The sequence below is a fragment of the Canis lupus genome, chromosome 4, assembly GCF_003254725.2.
Source record: "Canis lupus dingo isolate Sandy chromosome 4, ASM325472v2, whole genome shotgun sequence".
NCBI classification, from domain to species: domain Eukaryota; kingdom Metazoa; phylum Chordata; class Mammalia; order Carnivora; family Canidae; genus Canis; species Canis lupus.
Genome location: NC_064246.1, coordinates 42,058,032 through 42,084,703, shown reverse-complemented (window position 1 = coordinate 42,084,703; position 26,672 = coordinate 42,058,032). Strand labels below are relative to the sequence as shown.

General features: G+C 41.5%; 1 protein-coding gene and 1 long non-coding RNA gene across 2 annotated transcripts; both read left to right on the top strand.

Annotated features, from left to right (window-relative positions):
* Positions 1 to 7,319: 7,319 nt before the first annotated feature.
* LOC112651261 (uncharacterized) lies at positions 7,320 to 18,363 on the top strand. Its single transcript, XR_003130697.3, has 3 exons — positions 7,320 to 7,633; positions 8,729 to 8,836; positions 17,811 to 18,363. It is a non-coding gene; the product is annotated as an uncharacterized LOC112651261 (long non-coding RNA).
* Positions 18,364 to 19,622: 1,259 nt separating this feature from the next.
* C4H5orf58 (chromosome 4 C5orf58 homolog) lies at positions 19,623 to 26,433 on the top strand. Its single transcript, XM_025434290.3, has 4 exons — positions 19,623 to 19,733; positions 20,729 to 20,801; positions 21,547 to 21,640; positions 26,156 to 26,433. Exons 3-4 carry the CDS (start codon positions 21,547 to 21,549, stop codon positions 26,305 to 26,307), a joined length of 246 nt encoding a protein of 81 aa, XP_025290075.1. The 5' UTR covers positions 19,623 to 19,733; positions 20,729 to 20,801; the 3' UTR covers positions 26,308 to 26,433.
* The last annotated feature ends 239 nt before the right edge of the window (positions 26,434 to 26,672 follow it).

Sequence of the window (26,672 nt, the reverse complement as noted above, 5' to 3'; positions counted from 1 at the left end):
CTTGGTGACTGGCACACAGTGTTAGCATTATTGTCTCACACAATAAATTTTGAAGAGGAAACTACAAGATTAGGATGTGAAAGTCAAGTGAATGTGCCTCGAAAATTTCACATGAGAGGGGTATTTTAAAAGGATTCATATTTTAAGAAATGACTGTTAAATTCCTAGGTATCATAATGGCAGTAGGGTTATATTTTTAAAAGGAACGTTTCCAGAGTGTAATCTCTAAATGCCATTAATCACTCCAAAGACACAGGGCTTCATGGGAGAAATGGCTGATTCCAGGTCTGCTTCTATTTGCTTAACAAACTTACACTCATCCTTCAAAGTCCGATCAAATGTTACCTTCCTTCCTCATCTGGAAAAATTGCTTAAAAATCCGTACCTGCTCTCTTCCTTTTACCCAGCACTGATATTGGCTGGCTTTTGAGAATAATAAACAACACCTACCAACGCTGGTCTGTAGCCTGCCTCCTCCCATCTTCATTGGGAAGATTCCTAATATTGCCAAGAAAAATCTTAGGTAAAGAATTATGTATCCCATTTTTAAAAACCTTATAAAGGAACAGTTTCAGATACACTCAAAAGTAGAAGGAGAAGTCCAGTGAACTCACATGTGTCAAGAACTATGAACTCATGACGAAGCTTGTTTCGTTTCTATTCTCCTTCACTCCCTTGTCAACATGATTTTGAAATAAATTTAAAACAACCTCTTTTTTTAAATTTGTGAATATTTCTATGTATTCATACCCTGGTGAACACCAGCTGTGCTTTAAAGGCTGGAGCTAGCCCACAGGGGTCTTTGTGCAAGGAAGAATAAAGAAGGGCAGCCTCAGCAGCTCAGCACCACTCCCAGTCTCCACCCACCCCCCTCTGCGGTCTGGTGGGGGAAGCAGTGGGGAGGGTGCCTTTCAGGTGCTAGGGTGCTGTTCTCTACTTCTCTCCCTCTTCCATCCACACGTAGAGACTCCTCCCTTTAGGTGGGGGGTTGCAAGAGAGGCTCAGCCTGCAGTCCCAAAGGCAGCCAAAAAAACATGGGCTGATATTTTGGGCCTCAGACACGGAAGTGCCAAGTCAAGGGATTTCTTCTGTTCAGAACCTACACCGTCTCTACCACAGGAACTTGCTGCTCCTCAGACCTCCAGCTCAGCTCAGTTCTCAAATCGTGTATCAAAGCGGCACTGTGGAGAGGTGGCTGTCTCTTATAATAAGGAAACAGCACCCCCTGCTGTCAATCCAGACTATAGCCAGACTCACTTAAGTGCTTAGGACCCATGTGCACCCCCTCACTACACTCCTGGAGTCCAGCCAGTCCACTGTTCACTGGATTTTTGTATTGCTTGTTTGTTTGCTTTATTTCAGACAAATGTAGCGCTGAGGATTTGAGATACCATCTAGTGTATTATCATTATTATTAATTATAATGATAATTACTAATTTTTGAACACCTCTGTGTTAAGCACTTACACGTGTTATTTTATTGGTCCAGCAATAAAGCTTATCGCCCCCTTTTTTGGATTAAGAAACTGAAAATATGGATTACTTGGTAGAATTACTTTTTAGTTAACAATTTAATAATAATAATTTAATAATGATTTATTTATTCATTCACCCAACACTCTTGTATTTAGCACCTGCTGTATCTCTGGCTCCAGAGACACAATGATGACTAAGCCACTGCCTTTGCCTTCATGAAGTCATCACAGAGCATGGAGGGTGAACAAGAGGAGAAAGGAGCTAATAGTGATTGAGCATGTACCCTGGCCTCTCTACTCAGTGTTTTTAATTGTACTATCTTACCGAATCCTCCAACGATCCTATGAGGTAGGCATTTCTATATCCATTTTACAAATGAGAAAAACTGAGTCACAGAGAGTTCAAATTACTTGCCTAAGGTTGTACAGCTGGTCAGTGGAAGAACTGGGATTTAAGCTCAGTTCTCCCTGATGCCAAAGCCTTGCTTTGGGGAAGTATATATTGGAAGAAAAGGAATTGTTAGAAGAGGCTTAAGAGGGGGTCAAGAAGATGGAATGAGTAACTCTTCCCAGAGGCAGGCGGATAATTCACTAAAATGGTTAATGATCTTTGAGTTCTGTTGAGCCATTCATTTCCTTATTTATCCAATGAGCCCAAAACAACAGTGTTTCCTGGGCACCTCCTATGTGCTATGCATCTTGCTGGAAACCAGGAGATGGTGATGGACAGGCTAGTATAATGATGCCTACCTTCATGGGGCTTATAGCTCGGGGGTATAAGGCACGTTTAGCTTAAAAGAGTGGAACCCCCAGTAAACTCTCTAGCTGGGAAGAAAGAAGAATAACAGGTGTTGAGTAGAACAAGAGCCCTGAGACCAGGGGTGCATTGGAATGGTCTGACCAAGGGAGTCACATTTGAGCTGCCTAGATGGCTAGGGAGCAGAAGCTAAATGGAGAGAGGATGGGAGAGCCACCAGGCAGGAGGAAAAGCACATTGGAAGGTTCCAGGCCAGAAGCAGGTGGGAGCATGAGTGATGTAGAAAGGAGAGATGGAGAGGAGGGTGAGGTTGGGGAGGGCTCATGGGTGATCAAGCCATAACTGGGAAAGTCAGCCTGGAGCAGTACTTCTCAGACCAGCTGTGGAAAGCACAAGTTCTGGTTTTGTTTCTCTGTTCCCCGAAACACCAATACTTCCATAAAAATACAACAAGAAAAATGTAGACTAAAAAGCAGAATTATACAAAATATCACAAATTTACAATTATTAGACTCAACAGACAAAATTATTTTGTCGAATTGCTATTTTTGTGCTTCCCTCCTCGTGGACCAGCACCAGTTTGCAAATTGGCCCCTTCAAAGCCCACACTTTGAGAAGCACTGCTTTAGAGCTTGGGGGAGCCGCAGTACCTGCATGTGGAAGAAATAACAGACAGAAAAGGAGAGAGGAGGGTGTCAGGGCAGGGGGCAAAGGCAAATCCATGCAGAGCAAGCTGGTGTGTCTGGGGAACGGCAGGGTGTTGGGTAGGGCTGGAGAGGGAGCAGCAAGACCCGCGGGCAGCTTTCTCAGCTGGGATGAATGAAGAATTGGGCACTGGGCAGGCCCCACGCCGCAGAAGCACTTGCCAGGGTCATTGTTCCCTTTTGAGTCCTGTAGAGCAGCCAAGGGACAGTTCTACCTGCAAAAATTGTCCTGTTTTGAGCATCTGATCACTGACCTTAGGATACTCCCTCTAAAAAGGAAAAAGAAAAAGTAAAGAAATTAGCCTTTGATCAGATCAATACTAAAGTCGCCGGCAGTGATCTATAATGTGATTAGAATGCTCAGAAATGCAATCGCTCAGGAACTTTAACCAGTAATAACTAATTGACTCAACATGGGCATTTCAGAAACACTAATTTTATCATCCCAAATATATTAGCAGCAAATCCTTGGCATAACAGAAATAGCTACTATTTCTGAGCCCTGGGCCTAAATATTTCTCACAATGTTCACAAAGAAATTGAGGGTAGGGCCATTATGTAGGGCACATAAATTCACACATCTAAGTAGGTGGCAGATGCAGGATTCCAACCCGGACCTGTCCAGCGCAGAGCCCCCGCTTCTTTCATTAGCTCACACACTCCAAGGCTCCCACAACACTGTGGCGCTGCCCACCTGCGTGACAATGAACCCTGGGTGCGGTGGGGGTGGCTAAAGAGCCCCAGGGCAAGACTGGGAGGCCTGAGGGAGGGGGGAAATACTTCATGTCACTAATTCATCTTCTGCAGCCACACCACCAGGAGCCTCGAAAGCAGTGGCAAGTAAACCTTTTAAACTTTTGGTGGGAGTAGAAATAAGAAACAGTCTAAACGACTACTTTACAGAAACAATGAAACTCAAAGGAAAGATGATACAGAAGGGGTACAAGGTAAGTAGCTGGGAAACTAGGTTGTTTAAAAATTACCCAGCAAAGGGGCACCTGGGTAACTCAATCGGTTAAGTTTCTGCCTTCGGCTCAGGTAGTGATCTCAGGGTCCTGGGATGGAGCCCAGAGCCCCAAGCCCCACACCCCCACTCCCTGCTCAGCAGGGAGTCTGCTTCTCCCTTTCCCTATGCCCCTCCTCCTCCCCCACTCACTCATGCTCTCTCTCTCTCAGATAAATAAAATTTTAAAACAAATAAATAAGTAAAAATTACCCAGCAGAACTGGCAGATAGGAAATCTGACATGTCCCTAAAATTGCTGCTTACCCTTCATTGAGCATGCACTAAGTGCCTTTTTTGCACTATCGCATTCAACTTCATTTTCTTAACTCCAGGGAGGTGTGGGCATTCCCACTTTACAGATGAAAAACTGAGGTCCAGGAAAGTTAAGTGAATTATTCAGAATCTGGGAGTTCTTGAGTGGGAAAGCCAGAATTAGAACCAAGTTGTAAGACTCCAGAGCCTGAAGTCTCAAACTCAGTGCTGTCTGTCTCTGCAGCTAAAGCAAAGTTCAAAGCTGTGGCCAGTGAACTGAGGCTGAGACTGTCCTCAGAAGGCAGCCAGGGGCTTCCCTGGAACCCCTGATGTTGCAAGTGGCGGCCCTTGCATGTCTGAAATGTGAGTCTTCCTTCTGGCACCACATGGATGGCTCCTCCTGAATGTCTTTTGATAAATTATCTGGGTGGACCTATGGGTAGGGTTTCCATTTCTTTTCTCAAGTGTACATTCTATGGGATTCTTCCAAGAGTGTTTGGCCTGATAATGAGCATTCATCTGAGAACAGCAACCCAAGACAGGTCATGCTCCACCCAAATGGGTTTCCCGTTCTCTTGGACACAGACCACTATTGAGTGTACACACTTGGTGGACATGGCTTGTTGGTTGAGATGAATTTGACCACAGCATGATGATAATTATGATCTTGACAGCATTGTCACAGTGGGAATTATCCGGGACAAATCCAGATAAGCAAATAACAATCAGGGCCAGTTATAAATCTGAAATGTGACCTTTGTTTGCATCCTGAAGAAGAGTCTTAGAAGGGACCTTTCCACTGAGACACCACCAACATTGTGTCCAACTGCAACCAATCGTTCCTGCAAACTTCCTGTACCACTGACAGCTGGGTTATGAAGATGGCCATCGTGACTTAAAGGAAAAATCTTTAATAATAAATCAGTAAAGTCCTAGTCCTCCCAAAGCTTACATTCTAGGGAAGAGCAAATATGTAATAAATGAAACAAATTAGTGAGTGTGGTAAGTATTAGACAGGAAATAAATTGGGTGATGAGTCAGAGAGTAACTGGGGGAGTGAATCTGTCAGGGTCTCAGCAGGAAATACTCAAATTGGATAATTATTAAAGAGACAGTTTTAAAAAGTGTGGGCAAGATCAGATAAAAGAAAAGGTTATGGGGCAGTACCCCTGTGGCTAAAAAGAGCTGGGCACCATTTCTACCCCTAGCTGAGGGGGAGGTGGCAGTTACCAGAATCTGGTCATCTGAAAGCCTGATTGACAGGAACGGTGACCCTTGGAAGCTGGACCACCAGCCTCAATGACCCAGCAGAGAAGGAACAGAGCCAATGAAGAAGGCCTACTATCAGAAATGTCATTTGGAGGAAGGCCTTTGATGCTTCACTTCCAGGTTGAATTCTCCTGACATAAGGCTCGACAAAGCCAAGTTAGGGAGAAGAGCTGACCAGTAACAGAGCAGAAACAACTCAACACTGCAGGTGATCCCACACTGAATACACACTCTTCCAGTACAGTAGCTTTTGCAGACACCCCTGGGACTTGACCTAAAGCACACAAGGCTGGCTTAGAGAAAATGAACTCTCTTCCATCCGTCTGCTCAGGCTGGGGGAAGGCAGTCTCTAGACCTTGAAGGACGACACTGGGCAAACCACTTAGGATTTCCAGGGCTCAGTTTCCTCATTTGTAAAAAGAAGGCATCAGGCTTAATGATTTCTAAGTATCGGGCAATGCTCTTGAGACAAAAAAACACAGGCTTTGAAGCCAGGCAGCCATGAGTTCAAATCTCTCTCTATTGTGACTGGCTGGACGAGCTTGGGCCTACCACATCTCAGGTCTCAGCTTCCCTATCTGACATAGGAGAATGAAAACATTTACTCAGGTCAATCATGACACTTAAACAATGTATATAAAATTTCTAGCATCCTGTGCATAGAGGAGGAGCTTCATACATGTCTTTTCCTGTCCTTAAAGGCAATATAAGGGTCAAGAAAGCAGTTTCTAAGACAGACAGCAATGGTTTGAAACTGGCTCTACCACTTTCTGGTCAGAGACCTTGGGCAAGTCACTTAATCTCACCGAACCTCTGTTTCCTTATCTGTAAAACAAGAAAGGGAAAAAAGAAATGCTGCCTGCCTCTAAAGGAATGGTGTCAGAATCAAATGAATTAATTCATATCAAGCACCTTGATTATCTTCCCCTCCCCCCACCCCTCATCCCTTCAGCTATAATATTCTGTGACTGTACACAAATTGCAAAAAGCTTTCCAGAATGTTCTCTGTGGTATTTTCTCCGTACTTTTAGTTCAGAAAAGTGACCTGGGCTTGATTAAATACGATGTTGCAGAACTTACACTATAATGGGATTGTCCTCAGAAGCCTGACACCTAACCTTACTTTGCCCTGGGTAACATGCATACAAAATGGTATATTGTGTGCCCAGCAAAGACAGCATGCATCAGAAGAAAAGAATTTGAGTTTATCTCACATCCTCAGAAGGCCACCAACCAAAGGAGTGCTGCCCCCATCCTCAGCATCTCAATTTATTGCCCTAGCTGCTTTCTCAGCCCCCTGGTGTGGCTTCCTATGAAGCAAAAGAAATTCAAGTGACTAAGAAGGGAGCTGCTAATTTAAATGAATAACTTTGGCAAAATGAGCCCCCCTGAAGAGCTCTGAGGGAGATAATGGCAGCTTCTGTTTAGAGGCTGGAGTCAGGATGGTTGTTTATTGCACTCTTGGGCCAAGAATTGCTATAGCAACAAATGACTTCGGGACAGTTTTGAACAGACTGTTTCTTTGAAGAGTTTACATAATAGGGATCACTTGTGTTCTTTCTGGAAGGGATAATATAAGGACTTTTTTCTCCTCTTAAACATGAGAACATTTGAAGGAATAACTCTTTTCAAAGCTGTATACATAGATGGGGCGGAGGGGGTAGACTGGAAGGGCTTTGCCCATAATGTTAGCAGTTGCATTCCCTACATGGAGAAATTGCAGGTGATTTTTTGTTTTTCTTTTTGGATGTTTTTCTGAGTTTTCTGTGATGGTTTTGGTTTTGTAGCCAGGAAAAAATATTTAAGTTAAAAACAATACATCAACTATGATAAGATGTAAGCCTGGAAATGTTAGGAATCTCAGGATCAAAATAGGAAAGTGTTCATGGCCCAAAGGAAGGTAGGGTCTGGCCTTGGAAAAGAATGGCCCACGGTGGCTTCACTACACTGCTGACTCGGGCCTGGCATTCACTGGCTTTGACTGTGGACCAGCACCCCAGTGGTTACTGAGTGACACGTGGGTGGTTGACATCTTGCTGAGGGGTGAATGTGAACTCCGCTGACCTTGAGCTGGAGGAAGAAAACTGCACAACTGCCCACTGCCCTATTCCACCACCTGATTCTGCAGCACAGATGCAGCAAGTCTCGTAAGATCAAAATGCTGTTTCTTGGTGAGGAGTGGTTATGGGTGATAGGGGAAAAAGTCAGTGGTTAATGTGTGATGTGAAGGTTTACCCAGAAATCTCATGACTTAGGAAGAAAATGTTATTTGAAAGACTGCCCCATGCTGTGTGGATACGATTTTTGTACTGTGAATTTGGTATTTTCTTAATGTATAGTCTTAAGATGTATTTCTCGAGGATGCTTTTTCCAGTGATCAATATAATTGTGCGGTGGGAGTTGGGAAATGAGGGGATGGGGAATTTCAGTGGGAAAAAAATCTAAGACAGGAAAACTTACAGCATGCAGTTTGTTGAACCCCTTCTGTATACCAGGCATTTGTTTAAAGGAGTTCATAGTTATGCAGTAAATATTTAAGGACTGATAATATGCCATATTATACTCAGAAAAAATATAATGGTGAAGGGTAGCAGAATATGCCACCTCAAAATATGCCTCTTTGACATAAAGATTATTTTGAGCTGATTATTTCTGAGAACCAGGCATTAGAGAAGCTATAAAACAGAGTAGAAGTTACTCTTTTATAAAGGACATTTATATTTATAAAGAAAGTCTCCATTTATAAATGTCTTCCTCTCTGCACCAAGAAGGATGACTTTTTTTTTTAAGAAGAATGACTCTTAATCACAAGAAACTTTTTTATCAGTGAAGAAGACACTGACTTCAATCTGCATAGCAAACCTGACCCTTGTTGACTGTGCTTTTCCTGATAAACCCCCCAAATTGGCCCCCACCTCCTCTTCCCAACATTTTTCTTTTGTCTTTAGGTGAAGATGGTGAAGCTGGTGGCTTGGGCTCTCTTGGAGAGCTTCTCAGTTCCTCTGGGTATCTCCCGTGTATGCATGAGATATACATACATATTGGTAAAAACAAGACAACAGGCCCAAAATGGAGTCACTTACATTAAGCCCCACATCACCAAACTGAGACCTAATTAAATTATAGTTTTGGCTCCCAGAAATGGAATCTTAAACCGGTCCACCAGAAATCACTGGATCAGCACTGGCTAGGTAACCTAATAGATCCTTGCCACCCCTAAAGGAAAAGTAACCTCACAATAACCAACCTTCTTTTTTGTCTAATAGTACTTCCTCATTCCTGCTCCCCTCTGCCTATTAGTCCATCTTGCAGAGCTCCTGGGCGCTCCTATCAGGTAGATGGGATGCTGCCAAAATCGTGCATCACTGAATGAGGTCAGTAAGATCTTTAAAATGTACTCAGTTGAGTTTTCGTTTTTTAACAATGTTAATAAACTTCTGTTTGTCTTTCTCTTGTTAATCTGTCTTTTATTATGGGGAGTCTCAACCAAGAACTTATAAGGGTAGAGCGGAAATTATTTTTTCTCTCCTATAATGGCTAAAAACCAGACTTGGGTTCAGATGTGCATTCAAATCCAGTTCTGCAAATAACCAGCTGAGTGATCTTGAGCCATTTGCTCAGCTTGCAGAAATAAACAGTGTAGTCCAAATTCAAACCCATGCATATGTGCTTCCAGGATCTGGGGTTCCTTAAATCCAACAGGTTTGGATTGAAAGGCTTTGTTGCTTTCTAGGGCGTTCTCAGGTTTCTCTGCTCCATCTGGATATCTGCCTGGCTTCAGCCACAGTTCTGGCAATGTAGTATTCCTCCTGTAGCCCCACATGTCCCAGGATCTAGGCTTTGGGACACTTTGTTTGCTTAGGCTCTCCTACCTGTCTCCATTTTTAATTTTGTCACAGCCATGAATTAAGCAAGAACCAGATCCAATTTATTAATTCCTTTCCTACTCTGTGATTGTGCCCAGAGGCATGTAGGCACACATTGTAAATCACAAAGAATAATAATAATAATAAAGAGCTCTCTGTTGAAAGCTGCCTTAGGAGACATCTGTCAGCTTGCCAGGGACCCCCAGAGAGCAGACTTCCCCTTTCCTCATTCCAGAATAAACCACAGGAAGAGGAGTCTGTAAGTAACAGGAACTTTGAGGCCAAGTGGAGAGAAATTCCCATCCCCATCCATGTTCTTGGATAGCCATGAAATCCTGACCCTTTTTTCCTACAAAAATAGGAAATGTATATATTAATGTGCCAAGCACTTGGCACAGATGACCAAATGCATCTTCACAATAGCCCTATTATGTAAATACTAAGCTTACACTCACTTTACACATAAGGACACTGAATACTCAGAAAGGATAAGTAATTCTAAGATGTACAATTTGTAAACTAAGGAGCTGAGATGGAAAACTCAGAGCCACATGATCCCAAACCTGTGCTCTTTTAGTCACACTAGACTACCAGAAATTTCTAGATCCTTCTTGAAAGTCCTTTTTGAGCATTCCAGAAAAAATTCCCAAGTTGTGGTGGTCCTGATACAAAAGAAGAATTAGCCAGTGAGGATGTTGTTTAAAAGACACATTGCCCTCCAACTAGCTCCCTTCTCAAGGAGATGGGTGAAGATTTTTTATTCACTTAACAAACACTCCCCGACTCCCACTCTGAGCCAGGCACTGGACTAAGTATTGACAACACAGGTGCAAACATACCCCAGGCCCCTGCAAGCTCACATTCTAGCAGAAAAGAAAAACAAGGAAACAAATACAGTGAGTATTTTGGAGTGTTCTTAAGAATATATGGGATACATTGAGAGGATGTGGGGGAGATGAGATCCTAAGCAAACACCCCATGTGACCTCAGAGACCCCAAATGCTGTGGGGGAGGAGTAGGTATATGATCCTGCCACTTCCCAGCTGAATGATCTCAAGCCCAACACTAAATCTCTCTGAGCCTCAATTCCCTCATGTGTAAAATGGAGATAACACTATTTTGTAAGCCTGGAACAATTCAATGAGATAACATAGGCCATTTTTATTATCCCTTTCCTTCCAACACCATGTATCATTCATCACTAAGTTTGTGCTGATTCTATCTCCTAAATGCTCTTTAATCTCATTTCCATCTCTTCTGCTGCCATTTTGAACGAGGCACTGCCATCTTTCACAGGAAGTACTGCACTAGGCTCCTAACTAGACTTCCTGAGCCTATTCTTCTGTTCTTTCTGTCTGCTCTCCATCATGAAGCTAGAGTCAGCTTTCCACACCACAAATATGATTGTACTGACTACCACCATTCCCAACCTCCACCTGTTTAAGAACCCTTGGTGGCTTCCCACCGGTTTCAGGAGAGACTGTAATCCTCAACACAACCCCCATGGCCCTGGCAGGGCCTCACCTCTGTCTCTCTGGTCTCCTTTTGCCCAAAGCATTCCCTTGCTTCCTGCACCCCAGTCTTGCGAGACATGCTTTCAAGCCCTCACATCTACTAGGTTGTCTTCTGAAACAGGGACCCTGAACATGCTATTTCCTCTGCCTAGACTGCTCTCCTCCCCTTCTGATCTCAGCCTGAATGCTCCTACCTCTAGGACACCCTCTCTGAAAGCTATCCCCACGATGACATGTCTTCTTCCTGGACAGTGCCTAAATTGTCACTTATTATGTATTTGTGCCACTTTCTCCAGACCATGAGCTGTTAATGTCTGGCCCAAGATCAGCAAAAGATCTGTTGGTTTGGGCTCACCACTAAATGTCTAAAACTTGTCCAACACAGGCACCAAGAAGAGATATTTCAGAAAGATTCGTTGCATGCATTAATGCACGGTATTCAGTAAGTTTTCAAAATTGTGAGTTCCTTTTTCCTTGCCTATGGCTCCTTACACATGCAAGTTTTAGAACTCTGCTTTTGTTTTGTGGGTGTTTTAAGGAAATAAATGGTTTGAGTCCTCAGCATCCTGGAATTCCCCCCATGTACAAGAGATGGTCGGCAGAGGGCCCCAGAGGAGCAATTATTGAAGTCAGATCAGTGAAACTAGCAGTTGCTGAGACACCAGACCCTGTCCCAGAATCTGTCCATCCTTGAACCCTTCAGAAACCACCACCACCAGGTGGCATATGGCAGTGGAGGCCTGGCCCACCATGTCAAAAATCCTTTGGATCTGGCCTTAAGAAACATAGGAATTCATAGGATAGGAGATCAGAGGCCCATGTAGATTATTTTAACACAAATCTACTGCTTGCTCCTTAATTTGTCAGTTTTCACGCTGAAGAATTTGTAATCAAGAGCTCACACCACTGGGTAAAATCATGCATGAGCGTTAGGGGAGATTTGCTTTCTTTGGGGGCCACTTTTCGCTTGCCAGTCAGTAGTTTTATTTCCATTTTAATTTTCAGAGCGTCTGCCCCCCAGCAACAGCCTGTGGTTTGGAATTCATGGCTCTGTTGTGTGTTTATGCACTATGCTTGCTTGTAATTGACAAATTTAAATTCTGGTCATATTTCATTTATTACACAGACCCGGGGAAAAATCCTCGGCAAAAACCTAATTACAGCGAAAGTGCCACAAGGTAATTGCTGGGAAAGAACTCCTGCAGAGGCAGGGCTGAATATTTCATCCACCCATAAAACGATTATGCTGACAAGATTCTGAAAAATAATAAAATCTGTTTAATAAAAAAGAAGCAAAATATCAGTGTTTTTACACACAAAGTATTAAAACATCCTTCATTTTGGACAGATCCTAAGTCATTTGATTTTTATTCAAGTGATGATCCACAGCCCTGATGATTCCTTTATCAGGGACTGGAGTTTCGTGATCCTTCCGACACAAAGCTGCTTTGAAGCTTCCAGGACTGTTGTTGTTTTCTAGAACAGCCATGAGTCTGCTTTTCATGGCTGTGTCGGATCTTTAGTCTGTGTGCCAGCATGAAAAAGCAGACAGAACTAAGGGGAAATGCTTGTTGTGTTTACACTGCTATAGTCCATCCATTTTCTGTTTCCCTCCCAGGGGGGCTGTCCCTCTTTCAGAGGACTCAGAAGTCATCAAGGAGGGGGACTTCTGCTGTCAGAGCTTTGCTGGGAGTCCAGCAGAGCAGCAGGTGCTAATGCATAGCTTGGTTTCTCTGACTCTCGGGGATACCACTATAGCAGCAGGCCAATTCATTTACCCAAGCTGGACTGAACTGAATAAAGGTTTATTGACCACTTACTCTATTCCTGGAGTTGGGTTAGGCACAGGATACAGTGATAAACAATGAGGGACGATGGGGAACAAGAGGTTCCTGCCCTTCCAAGAGGTATATGTTAGTAAGACAGACCCAAAGAAAACCAAGAAAAAGTAAGAAGAAACAAATTTTGAAATTTCAAATTGTATCGAGTGTCCTATGGAAACAGGGGCCTGGGAGAGAGAATGGGGTAACATTAGAGGATGGCCTCTGTGAACCCTAAAGCATGAAAAGGAGCCAGTATGAGAGGGTCAGAAGGAAACAGTTACAAAAAAGTTGTTGGCATGGGCTTGGAGTCATATGAGGAATGAGGAGGAGAGAGACTGGAGGTCGGGGCCTTATAAACAGGGTCCGCAGGTGGGTGCTTCTTCCCAGGGATACAGGAAGCCACTGGAAGGTTTTAAGTGGTACGATCTAATTTACATCTTAAAAAGCTCATCCAGCTGTAGTGTGGAGAGCCAACAGATCATCATGGGCAACAGCAGTGGTGGCAAAACCAGTTAGGATGCCATTGCAAGCAGCACAGGAAGGGCATGGTGGTTTCCCACTTCAGGGGAAAAGCAGCAGAGCTAGAAGTAGGCAGACTTTTATTGCCAAAAATTACATATAGAAATGTAAATGTTTGAAAAAAAATACATAAAATCTCAGACCTTAGCACTAGATTTTCCATAATGATGGCAAGAGAAATTGGAAACAAACAAACAAAAAACTAAGGAAACAGAAGAAATACAGACCTAAATTAAGAAGAACTAGAAGCTGGAATGTCCATTCCCTCCTTCCTTTCCCCCCTCCCCAAGAATCAAGAGGACATAGTGAGTCTCTGTGCTGCTATGCTGGGGGAGTCTTCCACCCAAAACACTTTCCTCTCTCAGAGGGAAATTAATTGGACTGATTTATGCTTGAAAATTATATGTATATATATATATATAATACGTACATAATATATATTCTTATATATAGTTATATATATATATGTGCATGTACATCATTATATATATATATATAATGAATTCTGGCATCGGTGGCCAAATTAAGTTTCAACCATGGTCATGCACAGGGGATTTGTAGAAAATGCCCAGTGAAGTTCATAAGTCACTCACTATTCCTCACAGTATGGTCTGCAGTCAAACTAGGTTAAAATGGAAAGAGAAAGGATTAAGAATGCACATTTAGGGACCTCTACCTTAGATGTACTAAATCAAAGTCTTTGGGGTGAGCCCAGGAATCAGCTTCCTAAGCGATTGTGTACCATAAAGCTTGGAGAAGCTCTGCTTTACAGTGATTGATGTTGTACCACATTGAAAAATGCCCTGGAGAGTTTAAAATATAGAGAAGAGGATTGGGACTAAAATCACAGCTGGGCTAAATAAATAAACACAGGGAAATGAAATCACCCATAAATCTCACCACCCAGAGATCCTTATATATTCTTCCAAACTTGCTTTTATGCACATATACATATTTTCATTTTTAAAAGGTGAGTATACACTTATATTCTATTGTAGTTGACTTCATGAATATAATTTTTTTATGAAGATGCTCGTTTTTCATTGCGTAGCTGGCTGATGAGGGTGAGGTGTAGGGAGGTGAGGGTATTGCCTCGGGGGAGAAACATCTGATCAGGATCTATGTCTTTAATAAACAGGGGAAGTATTGTCGGGTGATGCCAGGCTGATGTGATTGAATTGGAAACATATTTTATTTGGGGACAGAAAAGGTTTTCTCTGATTGGTAGATCTCTGGAAATAAACACAACTTATATCATGAATATGCCTTGCTGGATAAAGGCATTTTCTAAAAAGCCAAGCACAAAGAGTTTTCAGACAAACAGGCATAGCAAGCAACTGTCAAAAACAGCATCATGCTGAATATTGTCAGCTTTTGTCCATTTGCTTTCTCAAAGACCTAGCTTCATTCTCGCATTACAGGAATGTTGAAGAAGAGGGCCAAATTCTGGCACAGTAAGTGTACATATTTTATTATTTCGGGCATCAAGTTAGAAAACTTCAATAGTCTCTTTTGGCTTCCAACCTACCAAATCTACAAGGCTTCAGACTGTTTGCTTTTCTTTTAAGGGTTGAAGTGTTTGGGGCATAGGGTTGCCAAATCTAGCAAATAAAAGTACAGGATTCCCAGTTAAATTTGACTTTTATATAAACAAATTTTAAATGTAAGTATGTGCCACATAATACTCAGGAAATACAGTAAAGCAATTATTTGTCGTTTACTTAAAATTCAAGTTTAACTGGGTGTCCTGTATTTTATCTGGCAACTGTCTTTGGGTAGTTTCCTATTTCAGAGGAAAATGCTGGTATAGATTACAATTTCTTTTTTTACTCAGCTTTATGGAGGTGTACATTAAATTTAAGGCATACAATGGGATGATTTTATATACATAACTATTGTGAAGTGTTTACAACATTACAACAAGGTTAGTTAATACATCCTTGACTTCACATAATAAGCATTTTATTGTTGTTGTTTTTATCGTGAAAACGTTAAAAGCTCCACTTTCATAGCAACTTTTAAATATACAAAAGAGCATTGTTAACAACAGTCACCATTTTGGATCCTTGGAATCTATTCATCTTGTAACTGAAAATCTGTCCCCTTTCCCCAGCATCTTCATGTTTAACTGCCATTCTACCCTCTGTTTCTATGAGTTCAATGTTTTTAGATGCTGTCTGTCTGACATATTTCACTTAGCATAATGGCCTCAAGGCCCATTCCTGTTTCACAAATGCCAGGATATCTATCCTTCTTTCATGTAATTTCTTAATTAGAAGTGAAAATATTTTAGTTGCAGCAAGCAATGTGGATTTCTGTTAATAACACCTTTTATAGTTCAGAAGTGTTTCTTCTGGAGAAAAAGAAAAGGATTTTGCCCAATGGAACATCACCTGCTTACAGAAGACAATGGACAAGGGTGGGAGCCCACCTTTTACCTCAGACTTCAGTGGCTTAAGTCACATGCTTTTCCCTTTCTTTCCATGAGGCTATGGGGAGAACATTGGTTGTTCTGACACGTGGAGATTACCTTGATCTATCATATACTAGTCATGCTCCACAAGTAATGATCTAAGCACGCACTCATCACCTCTGAAATTTATATGCAAGAAGGTTGTACAAAGAAAGCCATATTCAGATGGGAGTTGGCGCTCCAGAGGGAAGCCAATCCCCAGGTATAGAGACCAGCACTTCTAATTGATGATGAGCAGGGAAACAATGGAAATGAAAACTCTGAGAGCAAGTGCAAGAAGTGAGATAATTTACTCAATTTGTTTTCCTGGAAACAAAGACTTTATGTCAAGAATTCGTAATAAAACTAACTGAGGCACTCACACCCGACTCCATAAAACGCTTAATCACCTTGTTGTTCTGTAACAACTTTTCTCTTTATGGGAGATTTTGCCAGCTTTTTAATCTTCTTTATTTGATTAACATTAGAATCAACAACTGCAACCTGTGTGGAGTCCAGTAAAGCGTTGCAAACTTATTAAGGAAGATAGATTTTTTAGGGCCTCATCTATAAGAGTCTTCAAGCTTTAAGTAGCAGATCATGCTTTTAAAGTTTTATTTTCTCAGGAAAAGAAAAAAGAATCTATAGTTGCTTAGGAAGGAAAAATACTACAATACGTAGTCATCATTACTCGAAGACATTTTTATGAAGGAAAATACATTATTGCAATCTATCTTTTTCCAAGTTCACATCTCTTTTTTCTTCTTACACCACTTGTTTTAAAGAAATACAAAGTCGATTCTTCTTCTATTTTTTTAAAGGCTTAACAAAGATCTTTTCCAAATTACAGCACTGGAATCTACTCATAAGAATCAGCTTTTGGGATAATTAGAAGTTCTTTGGATTCTATCAGAAGTCCTGTAAGCAGAATCCTAATCCACAGATATCTGAGTAGGTCCTGCAAACACCTCTTGAATCCTGTGAACGGGGTCAGTCAGTCTGGAATGATGGGGCCCCACAGACACCACATTCTACCAAGCCCCAGCCCTCATCATCACTGGCTTTTCAGGATTCTGTCTTAATGCTATCTCAACCCACATATGCTTTTCACCTTACTTCTAAACCATTTTTTAAAGATTTTATTTGGAAGAAAGAGAGAGAGAGAGAGAGAGAATATGCACAAGCAGGGGGAGCGGCAAAGCAGAGAGAGAAGCAGGCTCCCCACCTAGCAGGGAGCCTGACGTGGGACTTGATCCCAGGACCCTGGGATCATGATCCAAGCCAAAGGCAGATGCCCAACCAACTGAGCCACCCAAGAGTCCCCAACTGACTTCTCTCAAGCACCTCATTTCCTCTTGCTATAATCTATGTGGAGTTTCCTTTTTTTAAAAAAAATATTTATTTATTCATGAGAGACACAGACTGAAAAAGAAAGAGAGGCAGAGACATAGGCAGAGGGAGAAGCAGGCTCCTTGCAGAGAGCCTGATGTAGGACTCGATCCCGAATCCTGGGATCAGTATATGAGCTGAAGACAGGCACCCAACTGCTGAGCCACCCAGGCGTCCCCATGTGGAGTTTCCAAATGCACATCTGGATGCAGGTCTGGGGTACAGTTTTTACTAGTCTGAATCAAAAGAAGGAGGAGAAAAAAAGACATATCCAGTAAGATTTTTATAAGCTGATATTATTCTGAAATTACTTTAACCTTCCTTCTTTTTTCTTCCTTCTTTCTTTTTTGATGTTAATTGATCCCTGCTTTTACAAAAACAGTGATGGCAATTATTTTTGCTTTGCTAATGTTCTTAATTTAGAAAGTAAATGGTGTTCACCCTATGTTGGTCACTTGGATGCTTGTGTGTGCATTAGTACACGTGTGTTTAAGTTCAATGAGCTGTGAAGCCCAAACATTATAAAACTGTGATGGTACTTGTTTACTGTTTCAAGAAATGGTGTCCTGGTCTAGGAGACAGCTTGGTGCAGAGAAAAGAACAGAAGGCCTTGGAGTTGCACAGACAGGGTGGGAATCTGGTTCTTGTGCCCCTGAGCAGTCACTAAACTTTCTGAGCTCAAGCTTTGTTTTCCACACAACTGGGGTGATAACAGCTACCTCAGAGAGTTGTCAGAAGATGAAAGCTTCTAACATAATTCTTTTTTTTTTTTTTTTTAATGATAGGCACGCAGTGTGAGAGAGAGAGAGAGGCAGAGACACAGGCAGAGGGAGAAGCAGGCTCCATGCACCGGGAGCCCGACGTGGGATTCGATCCCAGGTCTCCAGGATCGCGCCCTGGGCCAAAGGCAGGCGCCAAACCGCTGCGCCACCCAGGGATCCCCATAATTCTTAATATACAATGAATGCTAAAAGAATGTTTGTTACCTGACCTGTGCTTCTTTTTACTCGAAGAATTAAATGACAAATGCCCAGCACATATACCAGAAATAAGAAAATGCAAGACTCTGATACCAGCAAGTGTCTAACAGTCAAAATGAGTAAGAGAAATCTTGGCAGAGAGACTGGGATGAAACTGCAGGTTTGGGTAGGGCTAATTCAAAAAGACGCCTTCCAGGATTGAAGTGTGTTTTGAAAGGCACTCATAGCACGTTGAGAATGAAGGAGTTTTAGAAGGGGATTGTATACTGAACAGCACCGAAATCTAGGTTGAGCAAAGTATGGGACATATCCCATTAGGGATATGAGAGATGGTTTCATATGGTACCAAGGCATTAAAAAGCATGGATCATGAGTGAGAGTTATTCCCTTTCCAACTCTTTCAATTCTTCTGATTACATCAAAAGAAAATTGCGGTTTGTGCTACATCATCTTCTACACTTCCTTAACACTTAAATAACCCATTTTAACAAAGGAGATCCGGGTGCAGGTACACAGCCCCCGGGAGACACGAATGTCTGGATGATTACAAATCTTATTTCCATTGTCTTTATTTTTCTTATTACTTTTTGTTTATATTAGTGATATAAAAATTTTAAGCAAATTTAAATTGTAAAGGGAAGTAATTTTAAAAGACTCAAGTAATAAAATAGGTGGTACAGGATTAGGGGTAAAAATCATAACAGTGGCCTTACAGTGAGTGAAATTTAGGAAATATTGGTCTAGCCCATCCCTCTCCTATGGAAATTAAGGTGGGGAGAAAGTCAGCCACTGGTTTCCAAGATTACATAGGTAGTTCATTTTAGGATTAAAGTTGCTTGTCCTATGTACCTTCTCATCTAACTCTGCATCAGACGACATATCCACAGTATCAAACTGAAAGCGACTGGATATAAAATAAACAACAGACTGTGGGTTGTCAGGAGAAGAATGGTTTGAGAGGCTGCTGGATATTATATGGGAGGCTTAGAGAAGCAAAGGCTTACTTTGCAAGCCTAAAGCCTTTGAGAGGGAAATTCCTTGAGTCAGCCCCGGAGGTTCCAGTGCCAGAGATTCCTCTTGGAATCTAGCAAAGATGGCTTGAATCCCAGCTTCTCCACTGGCAAGAGACCAGTGTATACCTCTCCATTCGTGCACACTCTTCACTCATCTGTAAAGATTTATAGGAATGGTAATAGCTAACATTTATTGGGCACATCATCTGCCAAGCCCCTTTGATGCATTATCTCACTTAAACCTAAAAAAGAACACTAGAAGGCAGTTATTATTATACTCACATGATAGAAGAGGACACTTGAACCCTAAATGATTACACTGCTTACTGGCCCCTCTCTAGCTAAACAAATACTAGAGTAGGATTCACACCTGGGCAGTTTCAGCCCAGAATCTGGCCTTAATCACACTCCTTTGCTGTGAAAATTAAATGCAGACAAGGCCTGGGAAGCACGTAGCACAGTGCCTGGCACACAGGAAGCAAAAATGTCAGCGCGCCTTCCCCACCGACATTCTCCGCCCACAGGTCAGCGCTAGGCCCTCCTAGCTTCGCCTCCAGCATCTTTCCCGCAGGGGTCTTGCCTGGACTACAACTCCCAGGATGCAGCAGGCAGAGAAGCTGGCCAATCCGGTCGCAGAGTCCTGCTTTTCAGAGTCGGCTCCGCCCCACCTGCGGTCAGAGCTCCGGTGACCGTTGGCCCGGCGGGTCCTCGCCCGGTTAGTTCGTGGGCCGGCCAAGGGTACTGGGTTTTAAATAATCCTCCTCAGGGTTTAGGGGAAGGCGAAGGCTGTTGAGATTTCCCAGCTGCCTCAGGTTGTAGGGTCAGCCTCCCAGTGGGCGGGCTCCGCGCAGGCAGGCATCGGAGGGCGCCCCACGGGCCGGGGGTCGTCCCAAGGGCCGGGGGTCACCGGGACCGCGCAGCGCGCTTTGCGTGGGCTCAGTCGGGTTTGGGAGCAGGAGGGCCGTGGAAACTTCGAGGCTGCTTCAGTCACCAAGCGGCCGTGGGGCGGGCCGGCGGCACCTGGGGCTCCAGACTGGTGTAGGTGCGGTGGGGAGGAGGGGTTGGCCTTGGAAAAGGCTGCAAAGGCCCCAAAGCTGCAGGGATGAGCCTCGCTGCCCAGGACGAGGGAACTGGGCCTCTGCCCTCCTGGCTGGAGGTCAGGGCTGGTTGCATTAGCGCCTTCTGTCCACAGTGGCGTGGGCTCCGGCTCCTGGGGCCTGAGCGCCGCTTGTCCCCTCTGGGAAATGCCATTGGACCCTGCCCCTCCTTTCCCTGAGCCACGGCCTCACCGAGATCTCCAGGGAAGATCTGGACTTCTCGTCTCTGACTTCTCTCCAGCCCCGTGGGGTCGAGCCCCAGCCCAGCTCTGCCGTCGGACCCCACCCGTCCAAGGGCACTCCAGGGCGCTGCCCAAGCCGACCCGGGGTGGGGTCAACTTTCTTGGGCATTTCTCTGACCACTTAGTTTCTCCTTCCCTCTTGGATTTTTAATTATTGTTTTACAACCATTCCACATTTTTAAAGTTCTTTACTTCCACCTTCTCCACCCTCTTTTATCATATTTTCTCTCCCCCCTCAAACACAAATCGTTTGATTTGCTATTCCAAACCAAGTAAGATAGCTACCATTCCCTTTTTGGCTTCTAGGCTATTGTAAGTGGATGCAAAATATATTTTATTCATTGGAAAACAAAATTTTTATTCCTTTGTAGTGGCTCTAAAGTGAGTGCAATAGGATAAATTCCTCCACTCGGGAGAAAGCAGAGGCAAGAAGTTGACTAAACGGTTGGTTTATTTTCATTATTTTGGACAAGCAGCCTGACCCATAACTGTCTGCCTTTCAATTGCTGGAATTGTGTGTGCTAATTGTTTATTTATTTTTTCAAGTCATTTTGAGAGTTTGGAATGGCTAAGATTAGTTTCTAGTGAACCACCCGTTTATGTATTTCTACCTGAGACAACTGGTTAAAAAATATGTACTGTACATAGAACATGGTAACCTGTTGATTTACACATTTTAATTAACCAGAATTTTTAAAAAGTGTATTGCTTTAATTCCCAAAGCTAAAATAAAAGTTAGTTTTCTTAGTTTATGAATTATAATTGAATCTTACTTTGAGTTTTACTATGTACTTAGAGTTTTATTGTGGATCCTCTCATTCAGAATAAGTTAGAATACAGTGTCTTACATAAAATTAGAGAAAGTTTTATAACTAATTATAAGGTAGTTTATAAGGGCTAAGGCTTTCTGAAAAGGGGATATCTGCATTTCCATTATAAGGGCCCCATTTTGTCTGATTTCATTAAAGAAGAAACGTACGAGTGCTAGTTGGAGGTGTCTTCTGTTTGAAAATATGAGCAAATTGATGCCTTATTATGTTAGAATTCTAACCATTATATTGACTTATTTCACAATTATTTCAATTCTGAAATAATAGACTTTACTTTTAGAAATACTGAAAATTTAAGTATTTTCAAAGTGCACATAAATGCTTCTGATTTATACATTTTATTTCTCTTTTAAAATCAGATGTTTAAGAATAATGTTACTGACCATAAGCCTAATGTGGAAACCATAATTAAAAACATTAACACAATTTCTTTGGAGTTAAAGAAGATGAAAGGTAAGTATGGAATCCCTGAATTAAAATGTTTGCATGCCTTATTTTTAAAACAAACACTAGAGCAAAATTGTGCTTCTTCTGGGATATAACTGAATTTTGCCTACTAATTAGGATTTCTTTACTTAAGAAATGTTGACCGTGTAATATAAACTAGATCTTTTAAGGATGGATTATGTTTGAGCATTTTCCTGGAAGTTAGCAGACTTGAATTCCCATCCCTGACACTAACGAGTTTATGGTGTTGTCTAACTAACCTCTTTAAATTTACTTTCCTTCCTTCCATTCAATAAACTATTGCACAATGATGTCACATTCTGCAAAATTCAGTATCTCTATCCGTTAATTTTTACTAAGCCCCTAAATTTCCTTCCAAATTAAAATTATGTTTGTTTGATTCTGTGAGTTAAGGGTTCTTCATTTTAAACAGACTCCTAGAGTAGGATTAGACCTTACAGTTCATGATGTTTAATCATTCATCTCAGACATTCTGTTATTTTATCCCAGACACGCAAAATTTCCGTGATTGAATATTTCTAGGGATAATCTAACCCTGATCAAATATTTCCTCTGTTGGAGAACTCCAAATCTCACCCGTTAGCTTCTTCCTTTTTAGATGGTTCCTCCTTATGGACTAGCTGAAATGTGTTCCCATCTTCCTTTCACACACTGGTCTAGTTTCCTATGAAACTACACTGAATATGTAAGTACTCTTCTTATGACAGCCCTTGGATATTTGAAGATAGCCTCTCTGTCAGTTACAAGGAATTCAGCTACAAGTAACAAAATACCAACTTAATGTGGCTTATACAATAAGGAATTAAGAGATCCAAGGTAGGGCAGCCCCAGAAATAATTCAGAGTTTTAAAGGCTTCTGACTATACCAGGTTCCTTCCATTTTTCTGCTCTATTATATTCACTCTATTTATCACTCTTATCACTCGTAGTCATGACCAGCAGGTGTGGCCATCTACAGATACTGTATCTGCCTATGTTTCTATAGAAACATTTTCCCAGGTCCTTCTAGCACATTTTCCCTTTCCTTTCATGGCCAGATTTGCATCAAATGCATATGACTACACCAGCCACTGTCAAGGGGAATGGGACTGCCAAGACTAGTTTGGACCAGTCAGGACTTATTGCTGGAGCTGGGGAAAGGATCATCTCAAATGGAATCAAGTTATGCCACCAAGAAGAGGGGATAGATTGTTAGTTAGGCACCAAATAGTGAGTGCCTGTTACGTTTTTTCTCCGTGTTCTTCCTAGGGCAACATTTCCCAGATTTTGATCAGTGAACCTGGCTATCTCAAGAGATGTTAATAAGTGGTGTGCAGTAAGAATATAGTCCATGTTATTATGGTCAAATAAATTTGGGAAGTGCTTTATGCCGTATATTTCTCTCAAAAATTCACAGAGCATATTAACAAAGGCTCTGAGGAATCTGATGTAAAAAAGTCTGGTTATCTTTGCTTAATTCATCTCTCAAAACCAATCTCAACAATATAGCAAGAATTTCGATTCTAAAATGTGAATCTCCTGAAAACTCTTACTAACTCACTATTGACCCAGAATAAAGTCCAACAAACTTCCTAGAATGGACTATAAGACCTCTTGAGATCAAGCCTCTGCCTACCTCTCCAGTATCATCTTATCATTGTTTTATTCTTGCACATTGTGTGCTTCAGCCATACTGAACCATTTGCAAATCTACATATCTGCTCTCTATTCGTGTCTGTACCTTAACACATACATCTTCAGAAATGCCCACTGTGCAAACTCCACCTCCACCTAGCCAAGTTAACTGCTGCTTATTAGTCAAGGTTACTTACACTGGCAAAATTGTTAAGCAAGCATGTTATCGCTTCTACTGTTTCATATCATCTATCACATTGTGTTGTAATTGCATGTTTACTTACTTTTCCTATCCCTGCTCAACTGTAAGCTCCTTAAGGTTTTTCCTAGCACTTAAACATAGTGCCTTGATATAAGAGGTTCTTGGAAATATTTACTAAATGAATAATTGGTGTCTGGATGCTTGTGCTCATTTAAAACAGAGAAGCTTTAGATTTTTCTCAAACTGATTATCTAACTGTTATAGCTTGGAGATTATTCTTTCATGAAGTAAAACAGAACTAGATGTGATGGATGTGTTCCTGAGAAGCTGTGGGGTAAGTCAGGCAGTTAGGTTATAGGGATTCGTAGAGCTAGAGTAAGAGGGCAGACTTCTAATAAAATGATCAACACTCCTTTTAGCCACACTTCCTTCTCTCAATAATAATGTCAATAGCTGACACATAGCATTTACCATAATCCAGATACTGTTCCAAGAGCTCTGGATAAATGGACTCAATTCTCATCACAACCTTGTGAGGTAGAAAATACTACCATTGGCATTTACAGATTACAGAAACAGATATAGAGAGGTTAACTAACTTCTCAAAAGTCACACAACTAGTCACTAGTAAACCTGAGATTTAAATTTAAAGTGATTTTAAAGAGACAAAAATGCACAAGATGAAAAGCTCTCAGAAAAAAAGTTAACGAAACAGAAGGCAAATAGAAGCAAACAGAAAAGTCTGAACCCTAAAGTCCAAAAATTTGAGCTATGAGCTCACTGATTAGAGTCAATGAGGAATCAATACCAATACCAATTCTGGTAGCACCAGAATCCTCTGGAAATGGGGATAACGGTGGAGCTAAGAACAGGAAGGCTGGTTAAATGTTTAAGAAATTGTAGACTCCTAAAAATAATTAATTAATTAATTAATTAATTAATTAAACTTTAAAAAGGGGTGCCTGGGTGACTCGGTTAGGCATCCAACTCTTGATTTCTGCTCAGGTCAAGATCTTGGGGTCATGAGATCAAGCCCTGCACTGGATTTCATGCTGGGTATGGAGCCTTCTTGAGATTCCCCCTCTCTCCGTCTGCTCTGTGTCTCCCTCACCACTCTCTAAAAAAAAAAAAAAGTTGTACCCCCTAAGTTCTCTTCTCTCTGAACTAGACAACGGTTACTTTTCTGTGACAGTACACTTGAGTTTGATTCCCTGAGAGGATCTCTGGTCTGGAGCCATTAGTCATAAATTGAGGCAAAGAGTACTGTACTGAAAACAAAGATATTAAGACAAAGTTTTACAAACTGATTTACAAGATTCCCAGCTTTCTTTTCCCACTTGGCTATAAAACATTAGCAGTCAGACTTATACCCTCAAGCAGATTTTTATTTCAGGAATCTTATGAGCCTAAGAGAAAAAAATCTAAAGACACTGAGAGCAGAGGTTACCCCCAACAAAATGCCCACCCCCAATACAGGCTATCCCATAGGCACAGAGTTTCCAGTTATCTTTAGTGCCCTGGTCTTAAATATGAGTAGATAGCTCTGGTGCAATAGATATTTGATGAAAGCATCTAATATGAAAAGCAGAGACAAAGTCAATACATGGATTCCATCAATGAGAGAGAAACAAATAATGGAGTGAGATGAAAACTCCCAAGAAACTCTCAATAGCTGAAGAGAAGTAAGAGATGATTCTATGTCCATGAAACAGGAATATGGTCCTCGGAAAAGTTTGGAGAAGGGAATTCTTGGAAATTAAAAGTAGGACAATAAAAATAAACTCTGCAAAGGGGTTTAAAGATAAAATGAAGACAATTCTCTAGAGTGCAAAAAAAAATAGAGGTGGATAGTTTTAGGGAGAAAAAAATTACAAGATCAATCAAGGAAGTTCAACATTGGGACACCTGGGTGGCTCAGCGTGGTTGAGCTTCTGCCTTTGGCTCAGGACATGATTCCAGGATCTGGGATCAACTCCCACATCAGGCTCCCTGTGTGGAGCCTGCTTCTCCCTCTGCCTGTGCCTCTGCCTCTCTTTCTGTGTCTCTCATGAGTAAATAAATAAAATCTTTAAAAAAAAAAAAAAAGGGAAGTTCAACATTCAGTAAATAGGAGTGTTAGAAAGAAGGAACACAGACAATGCATGGGGTGTGGAGTTCATTAAAGAACTAACCTGAGAAAAATTTAAAGAACTGAAGGAAGGGAGTTCTATAATGTTAGAGCCATACATAACTGTGGTCTGATCAATAATCACTTAGGAGAAAACTAAGAATTAGAAATAGCTACTAAAAGTAATAATAGGGGCACCTGGCTGGCTCAGTTGGTAGAGCATACAACTCTTGAACTCCCACATTGGTGTAGGGATTACTTAAAAAAAAAAAAAAGTCATTTTTTTTCCAAAGATTTTATTTATTTTAGAGATAGAGTGCAAGCGACCGGAGAGGGAATGGGAGAAAGAGAATCTCAAGAAGACTCTGAGCCGAATGCAGAAGCCTGCACAGTGCTCAATCCCAGGACCCTGAGATCTTGACCTGAGCTGAAATCAGTAGACACTCAACTGACTTTTTTTAAAGACTGGGTGCCACCCAGGCACCCCCAAAAGTAGTTTTTTTTAAAAAAAGTAATAATAGTTGTCTATGACATATGTTCTCCAAGATAGTATCTTCTATTATTTTGTTTTACACAGAGCTCTCCCAGTTGCTGCTTTGTGACCTTACTCTACATTTTAATCATCCTGTGAAGACGGATGACTTAAAGGAACCAGAAGGAAAAACCCGCCTCTTTGAAGAGTCTGCAATATCAGATGTGTCCCTTGCCTCTAATAATTTTTCTATCTGATTTCTTTTTGTTTGTTGTGAATTTATAACTGTATTTATTGTGGAATTAACATGTATCTGAGAGAATTGAGTTTACTAATATATTTAATATGATAAACAAAATAAAAATAGGATGAGTTGTAAATAACCATTTAATATTATTGAAACTTGCTTTATTGTTTCAAAGAATGGCTAATTCATTTCACTAGTGGCAAGAATATGACATAGGAAATTGACCATGGGGGCATTGCTTATCCTTTATGCTTGAATTTAGCTCAGATGGAAAGAGTTAACCAAATTATAAATGGATCGCATGAGTTTGAATCAGATCTCTCCTTGTAACAAGTACCAAAAAACTCAAGCTAGCTGAAGCATTTATTGGGTCCT